Source organism: Eleginops maclovinus, chromosome 21 (assembly GCF_036324505.1).
Source record: "Eleginops maclovinus isolate JMC-PN-2008 ecotype Puerto Natales chromosome 21, JC_Emac_rtc_rv5, whole genome shotgun sequence".
In the NCBI taxonomy this organism is placed as follows: Eukaryota; Metazoa; Chordata; class Actinopteri; order Perciformes; family Eleginopidae; genus Eleginops; species Eleginops maclovinus.
Window position 1 is genome coordinate 5,788,199 of NC_086369.1, and position 18,787 is coordinate 5,806,985.

An 18,787-nucleotide genomic window follows, 5' to 3' on the forward strand; every position below is an offset into this window, starting at 1 on the left:
GAGAGACTCGGCAGGGCTGCTGCACATTCAAAATAGAGTCAGAGGGAGGGAACAGAGAGAGAGAGAGGGAGAGAGAAGGAGAGTCAGGGACAGGCAGTGCTGTAAAGGAGAGCACAAAGAGAAGGAAAGTGGAGCAGGGGAGGGGAACAGGAGGCTGGTGGTGAAGGGAGAGGGAAAGACAAAAGAAGGAGAAAGGAGACATAGCAGGGTGAACGGAGGGGACTGAGCAAATGGCTACGGAGGAGACGGCGGGGGGAGCCAGGAAAGCCACCAAGAGCAAACTGTTTGAGTTCCTGGTCCATGGTGTGGTGAGTGGCGCTGTCCATCATTCCCTTGAAAGGAGCTGGCATGTGCGTGTGTGCCTGTGTGTGTATGTGTGCATGAGTCGGCGCAGCAGCAGCAGCGGTCTGTGTGTGAGAGATAGCTGGGTAAAGCTGGCCATGTGAAGGTTATTTCCAGCCCCCACCCCCCTGGATCCCAGCCTGTTAGGAGATAGCTTGAGAGAACAAGAAGTGGAGCAGCATGGATGGATGGAGCTGAGGAAAGGATGGGAAGCTGAGGAATTCTAACACACACAGAAAGATTGAAGGAATAGAAGCTTAGCAGCAGCAGAAAGCAACCAGCTCCCCCTTTGGCTAACGGAGGAGCACACTGCTTCCCTGAGAGTCACAGACAGAGAGGGGGTAGGGGGGTTGGTGGGGGGAGTGGAATGACGAGTCCACTCACAACAACACAGTCAGAGTAGCCTTCCAGGCAGCATGGTGTTGGTTGGTGGAAGGATCTGAACCTGTAAGGTCACGAGACAAACGGACGTAGTAGTGTAGACGGCGACGAGGCATGCGGCCAATCCTGGAAATCATGCAGAACAATCAGCCCATTCATGTGAAGCCAGCGTGAAATGTCAAGTCAAGTGTTGCTCATGCTTAGAGGTTAGGCAACTGTTACCACACTTTAATAACACATCACGGATGACAGTAGTAGTGTGTTTTGGTAATGAGCTGCATGAATAGGAGGATTGAGCATGATGTGGAGTCAGAGACACTTGAAAGTTCTAGCAGATGTGGCTCTGACATTGACTCAATCGTGTAAATAAACCAGGGATTTGTGGCTATTACCAATCTTTTTGTCCATTTTCATTTTCGATGAGTAATTGTTTGCTGTAAAATGAATACCTTCTTGAAGCTCAAGGTGACTATTTCAAATGTTTTTTCCAGTTAGAAATCAAAAAAACAAAATTAGGTTTAGCGATTCTGGGTTTAGACATGTGGGGAATAGTTTGAGTAATTTTAGGAAAATATAAGTTCTTCATAAATGTCCATTTCCTTCTGAGAAACTTCCATCGGTTAGGTTGAAATTAATTCCACCTTTTGCACAGATCGTGAAACCTGGACTCATTTCCTTCTCCTCTTGTACATTGAAAAGGTCAAAAAGGCTGTATATTATTTATTTGTTAAATTAAACACTACATTTCAATTCCTTTGCGTTTAATGCTTGTATATTTCGGGCATTTTAGGCTCTCAGTAGAGGACTGAAAGTAAAGAGATGGCAGGCAATACAGACGGGGAACAATCAGACTCAATTCTGGGATTTGAATAGTTGTTGCTGAGGTGCAGACAATAATATTGCGATGCCGGAAGGGTCTAGAAGTACACAGAGTTTAGAGACTAAAAATCCCCCAAAAAGTATCATATGATTGTACTGCAGAATTTGTAATGGTAGAGCTGAAACGATTCTTAAACCGTTTATTGACAATAAAAACAATTGTCATTATTTTAAGCAAAAATGTTTGGCTTTTCAAGCGTGAATATATTCTTGTTTTGGCTGCTGTAAATGTTCCTGCTGTGGGACTAATAAAGGGTTTCTGATTCCGATTGGATCAGGTAAAACAAGCTAATTATGTAAAGGTAATATGTTAACAATTCATCTAGAAGGTCATCAGAAATGACCTCACTCCTACATCATGAATGTTGTCTCATTGTTTGGATGTGGTTCTTAGTTTCAGATGAACTCTATTTCCCCGTCGCACAGTTCCTGAAACTTGGCATCGCTTCTTAATCCTGAGGTACACAGAGAAGGTCAGGAAGACTTAGTTTGTCAAACCCTTTTTATGTCTTAAAATCACAGAACAAGTTCGGCTGAGGTCTGATTTTCGTTGTTTTAATCAGCGCTGATGTTGGGCGTACTGACACCAGGTAGGTTTATACACTGGAACAAGATGAGGTATTGTCTGTTTGACAGGATCGGTCATTACAGGGGCTTTGGGCTACGCAGACACAGACTTAGGGAAACAATGGAGCAGGTGATTGATGATCCAGATGAGTGTGTCCTCTCCACAGACCAATTAACCTTGATGAGGTTCTGGCTGCTCCAAGCCAAATATTTCCCTCCACTCGTGCCTGCCTCTCCCTTCTCTCTCCTCCACATCTAAAGATGGGAAAAAAAAAGTCCTGTTATAATATTTGCGGCAGGTTTTCTGTGTATACTGCAGAATGTAGAAATATTTATACCAGGGGATACGGGGACGATTGTTAGCTTGTGGGCGAAAGATGACGTTTCCCTTCATGAAGCAAAGTTTTTACCCACGTGTTCCAATGCATCCACACGTAGCAGTATATCTACACACACATTGTTGTGGTTACTGAAGGTCGTAGTGTTCCTGCCTCCCAGCAGCAGTGTGTGTGTTGTGGGGGAGTGTGTTTGGCCGAGATCTGCTTATAGGTCTGATGGGTGGGCTGAGGTCGGTCTCTTCCTCTTTCTCTCTCATTATCGGCCTCACCTCCCCCCCTGCTGTGTTACTTCTCTGGCTTGTGAGTGTGGAGGTCATCGAGGGCTGCTGCGATGAGAAAAGCCTTGCAGCGTTCTGCGTGGGAAACCCCGATAAGCCGAAACATAATATGACACACTGTTGTGTTGTCATCTGCAAATATTGAGTGTGCTTGGCAAAGACCTTTGAACACAAAAGTCCCCTTTCAATCTCTGGTTACACCAAAACAGAATTTGTCGCTTAAGGATTTTGTTCAATCAAATTTCAGAAAATTCTTTCCATGAAAAAGTTTGGGTTTTATTTTCCCAACATTTAAAGTTGTTTGCCTTCACACCGATACAAAGGAGGTGAAAGATACGGTTCTGTGCTCCTTTGAAAAGTACAATTAAAAAATGTTCAACATCTTCTCGCCTTTTTCCAAACACAATGTCCCAGTTATTCTGGTTAATCCATAGACCTTGCCGTGATCATTGAAATGATTTTTTTTACCCAAAAAATACTTTTGATAAAAACTGTCAAGAATTTGTTCTTTGTATCAAGCCTAACAGGGACACGTTTTCCCTTTTTAAAGAGAGGTCACTGTTGAATCTGAACAATCTCCCTTCCATTTACCTTCGTTGTAACAGGGTGGAGGCGGATATTACAGAGCCGGTTATCACACAAAATCTCATGTTGAAATGACACCGTACTTTCCGCTGAAAGTCACGAAACACTGATATTGAAGCAGCCCTCGCATGGTTATAAAATATTTCGTCAGAATTTATAAAGATGTGAGCTAATCTGACATTTTTATTTAAACAGAACTGAGATTTCTATCCTTAGTAACATTAATGAGTTGCATTGTTTACATATAACACAAATTGTAAATAATTCCATGAAAGGAAACTGAATATGTGATAAAATAAGCATTTTGTTTCTTAATTGATGATAAATCTATAATTAAAATAATCTTTTAGTCAGTAAATAGGAGTCATGTCCCGCTCAAGGACCCTCATCTTCAGTTTTTAATAGATTTGATTCCAATCAGAGTTTTTAAAAGGGACCATACGTGTTGCAACCCACAGACTCATATGTTTAATAGAGTGTGGGTTAAGTTTGGCCTCTTCGAATCCCTCCAGAGATGCCAACACACTTCTCAGATATCCCTCCACATGGCCGCTTCGATTCCTGGCTGGCTGGCTGGCTGGCAGAGCTCCGGGCAGAGATTTGGAGTCAGTTCAGCAGGTCAGATTATAAAGTACAACCCATTGTGAGTGTCTGGATTTAGGGGGGGGGAATTCATACCACACATGATCCAGCTATGGATTTCTGTATCTCACGTTCCCCAGACAGCAGCTGTAACAGGAGTCTGGAAGTGTAGCAGGTTTGGGTGTTTTTGTCCCAAAAAAAGAGTCTGTTAAAGCTCCACAAGGTGACAACACTTGAGCACGAGGCTGTGACCATATGTTGTCTTATCCTCTCCCATTCTGAGACGCTTCTCAGTTGCTTTGACCCCCCCCAACCTCCCCTCCCCCCATCGCCGAACAAACTCCCAGCCGGAGTGACAGCGCCGCCTGCTCGGGCTTCTTATCACAGGATCTCGGCCTGGTCACCATTTCAAAGGGCACACAATACGCCAGGCTCTCGAATGGTTCTTTTAAATCTCTGTCAAAACATGCGTTCACGTTTGGTCCCAGTTATATCTAGTTTGTATTATTGTGCCCTCCAGGTTGTTCATTACATTCTTCTTTGTTTGATTTAACGTGTTTGTGGAGAGTCTAAAGATCAAATCTGACATGTTGTTCTTCCAGTAATCTACATTTACAGGTGACTAATAGTGTGAAATTTGGGGGAAATGTAAGGATATCAATCTCCTGATTTGGATCCTTTATCCGTCCTCTCTTTTCCTCTTAGCATTTACTCATTTGTTACAGAATGTAGCAGTCGGTTTCTGTGGCGATTTGAAAGAGGACATGGTTTCTTGCTTAAGCGTCAAGGTCTGTTAAGTAATGGCTCTGTTAACAACCAGATTTAATTTTATATTTGATTTACAAACTCTGCGATGATCTTATAACAGACGATACATTGTTAAAGTTAAACCATATACAGTAAATCAGGGCTGGATTATCCTACCTCAGGCCAAAAGGAAACCATTGGCCCCCTAACCAGCACTTTTTTTGGCCATCCGAAAATCAGCTTCAGCTTGAACGTTTTTAGCTTCAGTTATGTGACATATCAGAAGGATTAGAGCTAGAAATTGATTTTTCATGTCAATACTTCTGTACTTTGGAATGCAGGACTTGAGCTCTAATGGGTTATTTTCACAGTGTACATTTTCTGAATGTCTCTTCCTGTTCGGACACATTCAAAGTTATATATTGTATTTTAGTAGAAGACATACACATAGTGCGCGGGTCTGTGCTCTCGTTCAAAGGAGTCAAAGGATTTCTTTCTATCGCACGATCCCCAATTTGCTTTCAGACAATGAACTGAGGCGGGAGGCAGCTGTTGCCATGGGAGTGACAAGCACAGGTGAAGGTTCCCCAGTTGTTCCCAGGCGTCAACACAAGTGTGTGAAACTGGGCTCTGACACGATTTGCATTGTTTAGAAGGTGTGTGTGCGTGACAACCTTCACTTATTCAATTTTTCAGCAGTGTAACCTTCTTTTCTAAAAGCTGACAACAGAAAACAACAATGCTTTTTCTCCGTTTATTGGCACCCTCTGGACCAGTGCACATTAGGACAGATCATTGCTGAAATGACTCACACCACTGGGAGATTGATTCCACTGACACGTTTAGGGTTAAGTTGCCTGAAGTGTCGACTCCATATTTTTATGTTGGTCTCTAATTTTCGACTTTCTAACACAAACAGTTCCCATAATAGATGTCTTTTGAAGCTTTACTACACACTTTCTTTCAAGTCTGCTGCACCACATGGGAAAGATTCAAACTCGAGTAAAATGACGTCATCAGATGGCCTGGTGTGTGTTCATGTTTACTTACTTGTTGGTTGTTTGATTACTAAAATGTTACCAAATGTTACAAAAGGAAGAAGCTATTCCAGTTCCAATAGGAGCAGAGCAGACCTCAGAATTTCAGTTTAAATAGGAAAATTATGTGAAGTCTGGATCAGAAGCGTGTGAGTGTGAGTGTGTTTATGAAAAACTTCAAGGAAATGCAAAAAGAACTGTCAATTGATCCAATGTTCCCTTTGTTATATTTTTAGAAATACTCATTTATGATTATAATTATTCATAAAACACAATGGAAAAGGATTTTTTTTTACTGGATCATGACCCTTCTTTTCTCCTGCGTTCTCTCCCCCAGCGTCCTGGCATGCCGTCTGGAGCGAGGATGCCCCACCAGGGAGCTCCTATGGGCCCCCCCGGCCCACCGTACGGAGGGAGCCCTGCAGTGCGGCCCGGCCTGCCGTCCCCGGTGATGGAGCCCAGTCGTAAGAGGCCTGCTCCCTCCCAGCAGGTCCAGCAGCAGCAACAGCAGCAGCAGGCCGTCCAGGGCCGTGCCAGAAAGTGAGTCTGAATCCAGTCCACCCCCCCAACTCCTACCTAACACTGCATGGCCTGCATATAGAACTCCTTATTTATCTGCTTTTGTGTGGAGTGGTTGCCATCATGAATAAGCTGTGGTTACACTTTATAGTCTGGCATAGATCTTCAAACCAAACATGGAAATGAAATCATGTGCAGACAATTAGTATGAGCTTGGCATGGAATCATAATATCTTTGAGCAGTTTGTCATATTCAAAGTTGTTTTTACTTATTCTCTGAGCACACAATTCCAGATTTAACTCGTAATTTGGCACATTTTAGACTTTACGTCACTTTAAGCAAACTTGCAGTTCAGTTAAAACTGCCATTCAACATAATGCGTCTAAGTTTATTTAAGTATTTAGAAAAATAACAAATGTATATTCCTTGTAGGTACTGGAAAAATAGTTGTGGTAATGGTCATGAAACCTAAAATACCAGCATAAGTATTAAATGTATACATTTATTAGGAAATCAATCATAAAAATGATGAGAGTCTACAGTGCGAAGAGTCTTCATGCTAACTGCTAGCGTTAGCATGCTAAAATGCTAACAATAACAGTGCTAACGTGTTGATTATGGCACGTAAAATGTGTTGAGGTTTAAAACTGTTGAACTTACCAGAGCAATGGAAGCTATTAAGAGCATTTTACTTGTTTTTTTACACTCGTATTTAATGGTGGTGGATTAAAAAGGTGATGAAGATGATCATAACATGCAGCTGTACAGGATAGCCTCTGTGGGCTTACCTGAACCAAATCAAATATACAGTGATCTTATAGAATGTCCTCTCAAAAACCATATTGCTAACGAAGTGAAGCCCTAAGCTGTGTGTGCCTCTGGTAGCATTCATTTCAACTTTTCTTTTGACTCTCCAACTGCTTTTTTGTGTTGCATCTTCTGCTTGCTCACCGCTCTGCGCATCCTCACCATCCCAACCTCTGCTGTGCCTGAGTGTCTCTCCTCTGTTCACTCTTTCTTTGTCTTTGTTGTACAGTTTGCCCCCATGCTCTTATCTGTGTGGTGTCCATGCTGCTGTCTGCAGGCGTTCAGGCTCTAGTACTTCTATTAGTACTCTCTATTGTCTGCTGTTTGACAAAGGAGCTGAACATCAGTATCCCAGGCACACACACAGCGGATGGATGTCTGTTAGGAGACGAGTGTGGCATGTTTGGTCATTAGAAAGGAGATCGATATGCGCACTCAGTGGACCTCTGTCTCTCTCCGTTTCAGTCTCTCAGTATCTGCAGCACGATTGATCCACTTACAATTAAGCCGGCTTGTCGAACAGGTCAGGGGAAATGTTGTCCTGCGTCGGGGCTTCGACCCCCGGAGTGTCCCTGCTGGCTGCGGAACGCTCTGATCGATGGTCCAGGGTGACCCGTCCAGGTGTCTCTGTCTCTCTGTTGCTTTGTGAGGGAGTTTGTGTCCTCTGGCAAACTTACTTGATGCCCCTGCACTTCGCTCCTGCCAGCTGAGGGCGGGCCACCTGTGTTTGCAGTGTCATTGAGACCTTATGGTCCCTGCCACACTCCCTCTGCAGACAAACGCTGTCCTATGCAAAGCTGCTGCTGCTAAAGATAGGATTTAATTATGGTTTGTTTAACATAAAGAATCCTATGAATCCTATTTATACACTGCTCATTTGTTTTGTCAAATTACATTCCATGTGTGTACTGTATAAGGCAGCACATATCTTAAAGGCAGATGGCAACCACTGGACTTTGACACCAAGTGTGTTTCCCTCATTACGTTATTTAACGATAGAAAACAGAAATAGAAAACACATTTTCTGTTGCAAATTAGTCAAATATAAATGGACAGTTATTATTGTACAGTGTTTTCCTTCTGTGTCTCGTAGCAGGAAATACTGTTAAAAATGATCTTCTAGCTAAGTTGTCTGTGTGCATTTATCTCAGGTGTGCTTTCCTAAGGTGAGAAAATCTGCTACAAATATTACAGCATCATCTTAAGCAAAACATTTCAGATACATATAATCATACTTGTGTACAAAGTGGACGCCATGTAGAGAAATTATTCCTGTGCCCTTAACTTAATCTGAAGGTGAAATCAAGTTGCATTAAATGAATTGAAAACATGGGGCCTGGGACAGTTTCCCACAATTTCACATTTTTTAAAGTTGGGTTGAGTGACCTGGCAGCCACTGAATACTCCAGTCTGTTGATTTCAGTGTGCTTTCACAGAATCAAAGTAAAAATGTACCTGGTCTCTTCTGGATTCAACTATTTAACAGCACATTCTCTATTAAGCCCTGATGAACCTTGATTTTTAGCTGATAGTCTTTGTCCTTGAAGAAACCTGAAAACATTCCATGCTGTTCAGAACCAACGCTTAGAGTTTCAGCTGGTTTGAGGGGCTAGAAAGTGGAAATACTTTAAGATTTGACTTTTGGTTTTGGTAAATAAGCAAAAAGCTGTGAATAGCATGCATGTTGTCTTCATCTACACATTACTCCATTAATGCAACATCCAATCCAGAGCGAAACAATAGAGCTGAACTCACACCCCGCCTGTTTGCTCCTTTTCCTGTGAGACACGAGTTCACAGTGTTGTCAGTGTATTGTCTGTCTGTGTGTGTGTGTGAAGCATGATTGTTTTGGTTCACAGAGAAGCCTTGTTGAATGAGCGTGTCCCTCGCAAGAGTGGGACGCCTCCCAGCTCCTCCTCTGCGTGCATGGACGCAGTTACACGCCCACCCCAGTGCCTGCCCTTGTCTGAGTTTCAGAGTGTGCACCTACTAACACACCCTTGGATTTAACACACATCCAACACTTACAAACAGCCACCACCACCAGGTGTTCCCCCCCCCCCCCTGACATCATACGTGAGTGTGTGTCTCGCCACAACTCTAATCGGACAACCTTCGAATCCTCACCAATTCTTAGGAAGCCAGTCGGATTCCCCGGAGCCAATGAGATGCCGGCGAGGCAGATGGACATGAGAGAGCCCCAATCAGATCCCACGCTCGGATCCAAGTAGGAGTTTATTCTGCTGCATGTCCGTTTTCTTACGTTTGATGACTCTGGCCTATTTCACCAGAGCCCAGCACTCCCTGAATGAAGTGTGTTGGCCGGCTATACGTTCAGGCCTAGATATACACCCCCTAAAATCTAGTGGTGCATGCTTTGGACTGGAGCATGGCATGATGGGAACAGTTTGTTTCAGCAAGAGCAGAAACACAAAGTAGAATCTAATCCCAAACCCCTTTTTTTAAAAACAATTTAAAATGGCGGATTGTTGTGATGCAGGTGTTTTCCTATGCAATGCACCCCTGGATCTTTCAATCCTCCCTGCAGCAGGCTTGTTTCAGTATTTGGCATGCTGATGTAACAGACCGTTGCAGCGATAGAACATTTCTCTACACTGTAAAACAAATCCAGATCTATTAACAAAATAAATGTTATATAATCTAAAGAAATATTCTACAACCAATTAGTGTTGAGCCATTTGGTGATATGACGGTAGATTTATATACTGTATATAAATAGTTATTATAGGTAATTTTGGCCAAAACCAGACATTTCACATTTCCCTTTCCTCCTGTTTTAAATTAGCTTTTTCTCTATGATATCCCAATATAAAATGACCAGTACAAAATATATTTTGCTTAATAACCAACCCTAGTATCAAACCAAAAATCTAAATAGGACCACTACAAAAGTCCATCTACCCTTGATATAATTATTTGAGATAGCAGGAAGAAGAGATGTACACACCAGCTTAGCTTAGCCTAGCTTAGCATAGCACAAATATACAGAGGAGAACAGCTAGTGTAGCTCTATTTAGAAGTTACAAAATCAACCTAGCAGCCCATTTGTACCTTACAAATTCACACTGTATTTCTTGTTTATCAAATCTGTACAAAAAGGAAGTGTTAACTATGACACGTTTTATTTTTATCCTGAATTTTGTGTCCTTTTTCCACTTCATTTATTGTACGGTCTAAACAAAGGAGGTAAGTGTTAATTGGTGAGCTCTACTGCTGCTGGAAGATTCCGAAAGAGCCCACGAGCTGTTCACCCTGTTTCTATGCTTTTTGCTAAGCTAAGCTAACCACCTGCTGGCGGTTAGCTTATAATTAGCAGAGACATGATCACAGCAATTATTGAATTTGGCTCTTTTTGCAGTGAAGTGCCATTTAGGTGTGTTATAGGAAGTGTCCTCCTATAGGCACCAACAACAGAACACTGTCATGCATTTACATATGAAAGGAGTCCACAGATTCAATATTTAGGAACATTTTAACTAGCGAAAGAAGATGTAGTGTTGCTTTTGTAATCCGTGTCACCAAGAAATAAAGTTCTGACAGCGAAATCAACTTCAGCCACTTTTTGTTCTGTTCCTCCTTGGTAAGTATATCAAAACAACGTTTAGGTAAACAATATGTTTGTCACACAGCAAGTAAAATGAAACCATGAATCAAAACACACACACCCACATTCTTGTGTGTGTGTGTGTGTGTGTGTGTGTGTGTGTGTGTGTGTGTGTGTGTGTGTGTGTGTGTGTGAATACAAGTAAAGCAATAGGTCTTTAATGAGACACTTTTTTGGCTGTTAGAGGCTCTTGTTCTCCAGGTGGGCTGCTGCAATTCAGAAAGCACACACACACACACACACACACACACACACACACACACACACACACACACAGCTGGGATGCTGGGGTGCTGGATATGGCCCAGCATTTTAGCAGATGGCCTGGGTGCTACGCTATCAGTCACCATAGTAACATGCTCTCTTTTTCCTCTTTCTCTCTGTCTTTCTCTCCCTCTCTCCAGTGCTAAGAGAAGGAAAATGGCAGACAAGATTCTTCCGCAAAGGGTGAGGCTGCAATGTTTTTTTTTAACCTTTGTTGTTATGTTTTCATGTATGCTTGTGTGTAATTATTTTGATGGTGTGCACACCAGAAAAATCCTGGTTGTTTTTTAATGTTATGGGTTCTTGGAAGGCGCAGAGGGCCAGACGATTGCGTGTTATTACCAAATGAGGGGAGAGAGTATGAGGTGCGCGATCAAGGGGTTTAGGGTTATTTATAAGGGGTTTCATGATATTTGGAAAGCGGCTCATTGAGGTCAATTGGAGAAATCAGCAGGATATGGCATAAACTTAAGTAGAGCTGAAAATGAATCACCACCTTGCCACAGGTGAGTCAGGCGGATTGGGGTTTTGATTTTCATCCCGTTGTTTCAGTTTTTCGGCCCTGAGCCACACAATAACCTCACCACGTTCTTGCCAGCGCACAGAAGGCTTTCAAAATGAAACTATGGCGGTCTGGAGACTGTAGTCGTCTTGGGTCTTATCCTCTAACATAACCCAGACAGAAAGATAGCGGTAGGCATGGCTGGGGCGCCACTCCACAATAATGAGTCAGGGACAGGGAATGTCTGCCACACTCCTCCGTCTGCTCGCCACCTCGGCCTGGTGAAAGGCATGGAGATAGAGATAGAGAAGGAATGAGAGGGAACAATGAAGGCAGCCATTTAGAAAAGAAACATGAAAGAGAGAAGGAGAGGGAGGGAGGAGAGGGAGCGAACTGTAGGACTGTGTGTGTGTGCACAGTTTGGTAAGTAAGCAGCAGCCCTTGATGCTCCGAGGACTTTCATCGGTATGGTAATGTGTGAGTCCGGGCTGCTTGGCTGCACACTCTGCATCTCATTCTGATCCCCCACTGTCCCCAGGATGGTGTGGAAACCGTAATAATGGTGGGCTAGGCAGCGGTTTTGGGAAAAAAGTACTCTCATATAGAAGGAATGCACACAGTTAATTATGCTCTATATATCTAATGTTATCATTTCAATCTTAGTTATCATATTTATTTTTTATGATGAAAGGTCAAACCGAGTCCCCTCAAACTTGTTTCGTGGCACAGGTGTATGATGAATGTCGGAATTTTGAGGGAAATATTTCCATTTGTTCAAAATTTGTTATATTATTTTGTCAGACCTGTGGAGTATTTTTTGTGATACTGTATGAAGTGTGAAATGTTTCCCAATGTTCAAGATACTTAAGTAGTTTAAGGTTGGGTGAGAAGATGGCTACCCTTCTGTATATATTACCATTTCTTGAAACAATACTATACATAATGGGGGTAAATGTCCTTGAAACAAGACATTGGACCCCCCGCCGCACTAAGGCAGGGTATACAGCTAATCTGCCTGAGCCTTAGAGCTATATTCACATTGTATACGTGAATAAAGTCTGCCTTCTTAATATCATGTGTGCGATCTAAAGGTTTTAACGTCACATTGTCTCCCCCTCTGAGCAGATCCGTGAGCTGGTGCCGGAGTCTCAGGCTTACATGGATCTGCTGGCGTTTGAGCGCAAGCTGGACCAGACCATCATGCGCAAACGTGTGGACATCCAGGAAGCACTGAAGAGACCAATGAAGGTAAGGAAAAAACATCAAGTCCTCAAGTTGTCTAAACTGCTAAATTTAAAATAATATTGGCAACTAGAAAGGCTATTCAAAGGGTAAAAAATATATATATATTAAATCACCTTTAAAATCCGTTTGTCAAAAGCATTTTAATATAGGATTTTGCAGAATGTCTGTTTGATCTGTGGTGTTTCTATGTGCCCTTGTGTCAGCAGCAGAAGCGTAAACTGAGGCTTTACATATCCAACACCTTCAACCCTGCAAGACCAGACGCTGATGACTCAGACGGCAGCATTGCATCATGGGAGCTGAGAGTAGAGGGGAAGTTGCTGGATGACGTAAGTTGGTTCATCTAAAATATACAGTGCATGCTGAAATTGTAGTTCTATACCGTAGTTTTTTTTTTATCACATAGCCAATTTAAAGGTGATGTAGGGTTTACTATTATGCATTAAATTGCTGCTTAAAAATAACCGAGGTCATTATCTTCCCATTAAAGTGTGCCACTGTGGTTTTGATGATGTCCTCAAACAACCTGAGTCAGAAAAGTGCTGGCTCAGAATATAAAACTAAAAGACTTGTGTTTTGAGTATTAAGAGAGGCTGGTTCAAGCCGTAAGCTTCTCTTCAAAAAGCCCTGATGTTCTTAGCAGTCTGGGGTAAGGCCGTCATCTCACAGCGGGAGGAAGCATTGAGGTTTCACACACCATAAATATTTCTGGTGAAGCTCTGAGGAGGTGGGCCTTGAGAATGTCTAGTATCTCACTTTCCTTCTGATCTGACTTGACCTCTTGTGGGTTTTTGATGAGTAATGCTTCTATAAGCAACCTAAGACCAATGTGTGCTTTTTGCATTTGTGTGTCTGATTTTAGACATTAATTGAACACATTTCCCTTTCCGTTTCACAGCCGGGGAAGCAGAAAAAGAAGTTCTCCTCGTTTTTCAAGAGCCTGGTGATCGAGCTGGACAAGGACCTGTACGGTCCTGACAACCACCTGGTTGAGGTTAGTTCAAACACGGATGCTGCACACTGTCATCAGAGGAAGGGAACTTGATTATCAAGAGCTCTGATGGTGTGTCACAAACAGGGAGACCAAAATTCCTTAAAATATTTTTTTAAAAGCATAGAAATAGCAGTCTGGTAGATTAAAACAGATGAGAATGAATGAATATGACAACTTTACACATATATACAAGCAGTGCAATCACTGTCCATAGCAGCAAGTAGAAAGAGTGGGTGGGGGGGGTTAAAATCCAAGTACAATCGGGGAAAGGTGGGGAGAGCTCAGCATCCTGTCAGCCTGGTGGAAAAAGCTGTTTTCAAGTGCTGCTGACATGGTGATCCGTGTCTTTAAATGAATGGATATGAGCTTTAAATGTCATCAGTGGTAGTGAAACTTCATGTTCTGGCTTTCATTTCATTTTTTCCATTTTTATATTCTTCCCTTTTTTTTTCACCTAAGTATATTGTTGCTGATTCATGTATGATTCTGACTTTTAATGCTTCCAGAAATTCTCATACAGTTTGAACTATCACCTACTCATTCATACCTTTTGCACTTCAGATACACACTCTATTCAAACCTTAAAGATGTGGCATACCTTTCATATTTTAAATGGATATTTCAAAGCCAGCATTTCAGTTTGACTTCTAAAGCAATTTAGTTTTCTGCAATAATAATACAAAAACAGCCTTTTCTAGTTATGAATTTTAAAAAAAGGGGGTAACGTCACTGGTCAAGACTGTATAAAGGACTACAATTCCCACAGCGGCAGCCTCTGAAGAGACAGAGATGGGCAACCTGTGGGAAAGAGGCCGTCGAGGCACAGTTTTTAACAGTTTAGGTTACCATTACATGTATATAAGACCACCAAAGTTGTTTATGAATTTATATGAGTTTTGTCTCTTTTGTTTGGCTCATTTTCGAAGGATTCTTGCTTTTTTTCACTTTGGCTGATGTACAAATACAACACGCCTAATCTGACATGTGATTAACGAGCTTCAGATGTGGGCAGGTGTGAGTGTAATCACAGGTGAAGCTCATTATCACACCTGTTGTCCGTCCACTCAGGTGTTTTTAATTATGCTGCCTGATTAGACCTTCTGAAAGCAGCAGTTTCGTTTGACGTTGTCTCTTTGAAATGTGTTTTTTCTCTGAGTGGGTCATCGCTTCCATTAGAGATCACATCTATTAGTGAAGCCGAGCTTTTGTGTGCGGCACAAATCTGTGAATATTGCTGTATATTCATGCGGTCAGGGTCAGTGACGGCCTCTTCGTCGTGCGGCGGAGAGGTTTTCACTGGAAATGTTATTTTGTGAAGTCTTGTTAAGACACCCTTCTAACCTGCTCCTTTTTTCTTTTTTTTAATCCCCTTTGGATGAATACAAAACAGACTGAGAGAGTGGACTGCCCTCGTCCTTTATTAATAACTTGATGTTTTTATGCCATCAAAAAAGGCTTTATTTTCAACTTACAAGGTTGTTTTACCACACAGCTGTAAGAGCCTGAGAAGACAAGTGCTTACTTATTAAAAACGTCATTACCTGCCCTTCACTTTGTATGTCCACAGAATGAGACTTTAAAAAAACACACTTTAGGAGCTCCAAAGGGAAAGAATTACGACTTCCCAAGGTCCTCTTTTTTAGTGGGTATTTTGGTATGGCACTCAGATGGAACGCGTTGAATGATTTTCTATCAAAAAATATTTCTCTCCACCCTGAGGTACAATCAGGATCTGATCTGCTCTAATTCAGACGTTGGTTGAAGGACAAAATGATTCCGTATTACATGCCAAGTTACTTCAATCCACTGTCCTAAAGATGGTGCTTTAAAGAGCTTTTCTTTTTAGTTTCTGAGCTGGTAAGATAAAATGTAGAAAGTATTTCAACTGCGGTTAAATAGAGAGGAGGTTCTGATATACGTGATCACAAAGACTAAAGAATCTTTGTTGTATTTGGGCCAGGCTAATATTTCCTGTGTAAGTCTACCAGATCTTGTGTGTGATATCACTGCTACACATCCCCATGGTTACACTATTGCTATCTTGGTTTCACCGCACACATTGCATGGCTAGTTTTCAGAAATGTCACCTTTGACCAAACCACATGCTTTGCACTCTAGGTCAAGATCAAGGCTGCTAAAAACAGGTGCACTTCTGACTCCTTTGTACATCTGTTATGTCTGTCATTCCTCTGCTGCAAACCGCCTGCAACTTCCTTGAAAGCCACTGATTATTTTGAAACCTAGTATTTCTCTATAACGATAAATATTAAGCAGCAATCAGAATTGAAGTTGAAGGGTTTAACATGCTAACATGCTTATGTTTAGAAGATGGTATGTTTACCATGTTACCCATTTTCGTTAAGATGAAGACATACTTTATTTTTAGTGTGTTAGCATGCTGTTATTTGCTAATAAGCATTAAAACAAGGTACAGCTAAGGAATTGTAAAATTAAATAGATTTCTTAAATACAAAACGTGGTTGGTAATGCACAACATTACACTAGATACAGTGTTGATTTTAACAATGATGGGTGATGTGTAAATGTTAGAGACATAGTATGCTTATATTTGTCTTCATTATTGTATTATAAGAACATTTCTGATTCATTTTATGTTCCATAAACACTTAATTCTTCTACTGGACTCACCCTCTGTCTGTGCATTTAAGCCCCCTCTCCTGAAAAAGCCTGCTCTGACGGAGTGATTCAGGGTCTTCAGAATCTGTGCTCTCACTTTTTGTGGATCATATTTTAGAATATGGGGCAGTGTGTTTTTAAATACTTTTGTATTTTGTAGTTTTGATGATGTGTTAGTGTTACAGAAAGCAAAAAAATGATTGTTAGGGCCTTTAAAGCAGTCATTTATTAGCCATTCTGATTCATAACGTGTGAATCAAAACAAACTTTCCATTCAGTCTGAATAAACCACCTCAGTTTGGGGTGTGTAGTCATTGTATGGTGGCTTGCTTTTACAGTGGCACCGCACGGGCACCACTCAGGAGACGGACGGCTTCCAGGTGAAAAGGCCGGGAGACGTGAGCGTGCGCTGCACTCTGCTACTGATGCTGGACTACCAGGTGAGGGCGCCACACAGCCTCACAACTCTGTCAATGCCATTCAATCAGCTGTTGGTGTGACATCTTGCAGGCCTCACACCACAGAATATAGACTCAATTTCGCACACGACATCCACCTCCATCATGGCTCTGAGGTGGACAGTTGTTCAAAAGTGGGTTTTTTGTTTTTGTCCCCGCAGCCTCCCCAGTTTAAGCTGGACCCTCGCCTGGCGCGCCTGCTTGGCATTCACACTCAGACCCGCTCCTGCATCATCCAGGCCCTCTGGCAGTACGTCAAGACCAACAAGCTGCAGGACTCTCATGACAAGGAGTACATCAACTGTGACAAGTACTTCCAACAGGTATGGGACTCTATGTGGAATAAATCATAAAGTTGTTGCATAAATATGTAACTGGGAAAACCTGTGCAATCACAAATACAGCTATCTTGCAATACAGACTTCTACTTGTAATCTCCAAAATATACATAATACACACTCAAATGCATGAGGCCTTCTACAATTCCAGTCGAACCAACCAGTGTTCTACCTGATTTTAAATATATATTTGAACACTGAAAGGAAACTACTTACCACTGATGAGGTTTTTTCCTTCTCCTCAGATCTTTGACTGCCCTCGGCTGAAGTTCTCTGAGATCCCTCAGCGCCTCACCAACCTCCTCTTACCCCCCGACCCCATCGTCATCAACCATGTGATCAGGTAGATTCCTTTTTTTCTAAACCTTATTCAACAAGGAAAAGAAGTTATTCATGCAGAAAATACATTTCATAATGAGTGAATGACATGTTTTTGACGTACGATCTCTCTCTTTGTTCCCTGTCAGCGTGGATCCCAACGACCAGAAGAAGACGGCCTGCTACGACATCGACGTGGAGGTGGAAGACCCCCTGAAGGGGCAGATGAGCAGCTTCCTCCTCTCGACTGCCAACCAGCAGGAGATCGCCACCCTGGACAACAAGGTGAGCTTCCCAGAACACACACTGAGGATCAATCAGATCAGATCTATTTTAAACAGGAGCTTTACAGGTAGCTACTTGTGATGGATTCCACCCCTATACCCATTTATATGAACTGTGTATTTCCTGTTTGTAAATGTTTGAAGACTTTATTTTTGAAACTGGATACCAAATCTTAATTAATGTTATTACATTTTGGCTACATTTTGATCAGCATATTTACATTTCCAGCTGTGGTTGTTGCTGTATCTGACTTAGAGATAAAGGTTAGAGGACATGCTCCTGTTGTAAAGTATGTAACCGTTCCCCTTTCAGATCCATGAGACCATCGAGTCCATCAACCAGCTGAAGATCCAGAGGGACTTCATGCTCAGTTTCTCCAGAGATCCCAAGGGCTACATCCAGGACTGGCTCAAATCCCAGAGCCGGGACCTTAAGGTTAGATATTCAAACACCCATACACACACATTTGGTTTATTGCTAGGTAGGCTTTCAATAAAAAAAGACATTCGCTTGGGAAATAGAAATACAATATTGTTCTCTTTACTTAAATGTAACATCCAAATACTTCTTAAGGGAAGACTTATTATTATCTTTCGCTTTGGCTGTTGGACAAATGAAACAAGCCTAATCAAATATGTGATTAACGAGCTTTAGATGTGGGCAGGTGTGAGTGTAATCACAGGTGAAGCTGATTTCCTTAACGAGGGCTCGTTAACGCACCTGTTGTCCGTCCACTCAGGTGTTTTTCATTATGCTGCCTGATTAGACCCTCTGTTTTATTTGACGTTGTCTCTTTATAATGTTGTTTTTCTCTGAGCGGGTCATTGCTTTGCATTAGATACCATTCCTCACTTCACATTTCATATTAAACATGGTTATTATGCGGTCTTATCATCAATGCTCTCCTTCTCTTGGCTATAGTTAATGACAGACGTGGTGGGGAACCCTGAAGAGGAGAGGAGGGCGGCCTTTTACCACGAGCCCTGGTCCCAGGAGGCTGTCAGCCGCTATTTCTACTGCAAGGTGAGGAACTGTCATCTTCACTCACTTCACAACAA

At 42.1% G+C, this 18,787-nt stretch overlaps 1 protein-coding gene across 5 annotated transcripts in view; it reads left to right on the forward strand.

Moving 5' to 3' along the window:
- smarcd3b (SWI/SNF related, matrix associated, actin dependent regulator of chromatin, subfamily d, member 3b) overlaps positions 1-18,787 on the forward strand; it is a 29,631-nt gene that overhangs the window by 8,236 nt on the left and 2,608 nt on the right. The window contains exons 1-13 of one of the 5 annotated variants that reach the window (XM_063873842.1): positions 59-308; positions 6,074-6,276; positions 9,201-9,290; positions 11,093-11,135; positions 12,580-12,702; positions 12,903-13,028; positions 13,598-13,693; positions 16,669-16,770; positions 16,950-17,111; positions 17,372-17,469; positions 17,594-17,729; positions 18,042-18,164; positions 18,651-18,752. In XM_063873842.1, the coding sequence (XP_063729912.1) occupies positions 231-308; positions 6,074-6,276; positions 9,201-9,290; positions 11,093-11,135; positions 12,580-12,702; positions 12,903-13,028; positions 13,598-13,693; positions 16,669-16,770; positions 16,950-17,111; positions 17,372-17,469; positions 17,594-17,729; positions 18,042-18,164; positions 18,651-18,752 (1,482 nt within the window). In that variant the 5' untranslated portion in view covers positions 59-230. Of the gene's footprint in view, positions 1-58; positions 309-6,073; positions 6,277-9,200; positions 9,291-11,092; positions 11,136-12,579; positions 12,703-12,902; positions 13,029-13,597; positions 13,694-16,668; positions 16,771-16,949; positions 17,112-17,371; positions 17,470-17,593; positions 17,730-18,041; positions 18,165-18,650; positions 18,753-18,787 lie in introns of those variants that run through there. The other 4 variants (XM_063873843.1, XM_063873844.1, XM_063873845.1 and 1 more) reach the window with 4 other exon arrangements.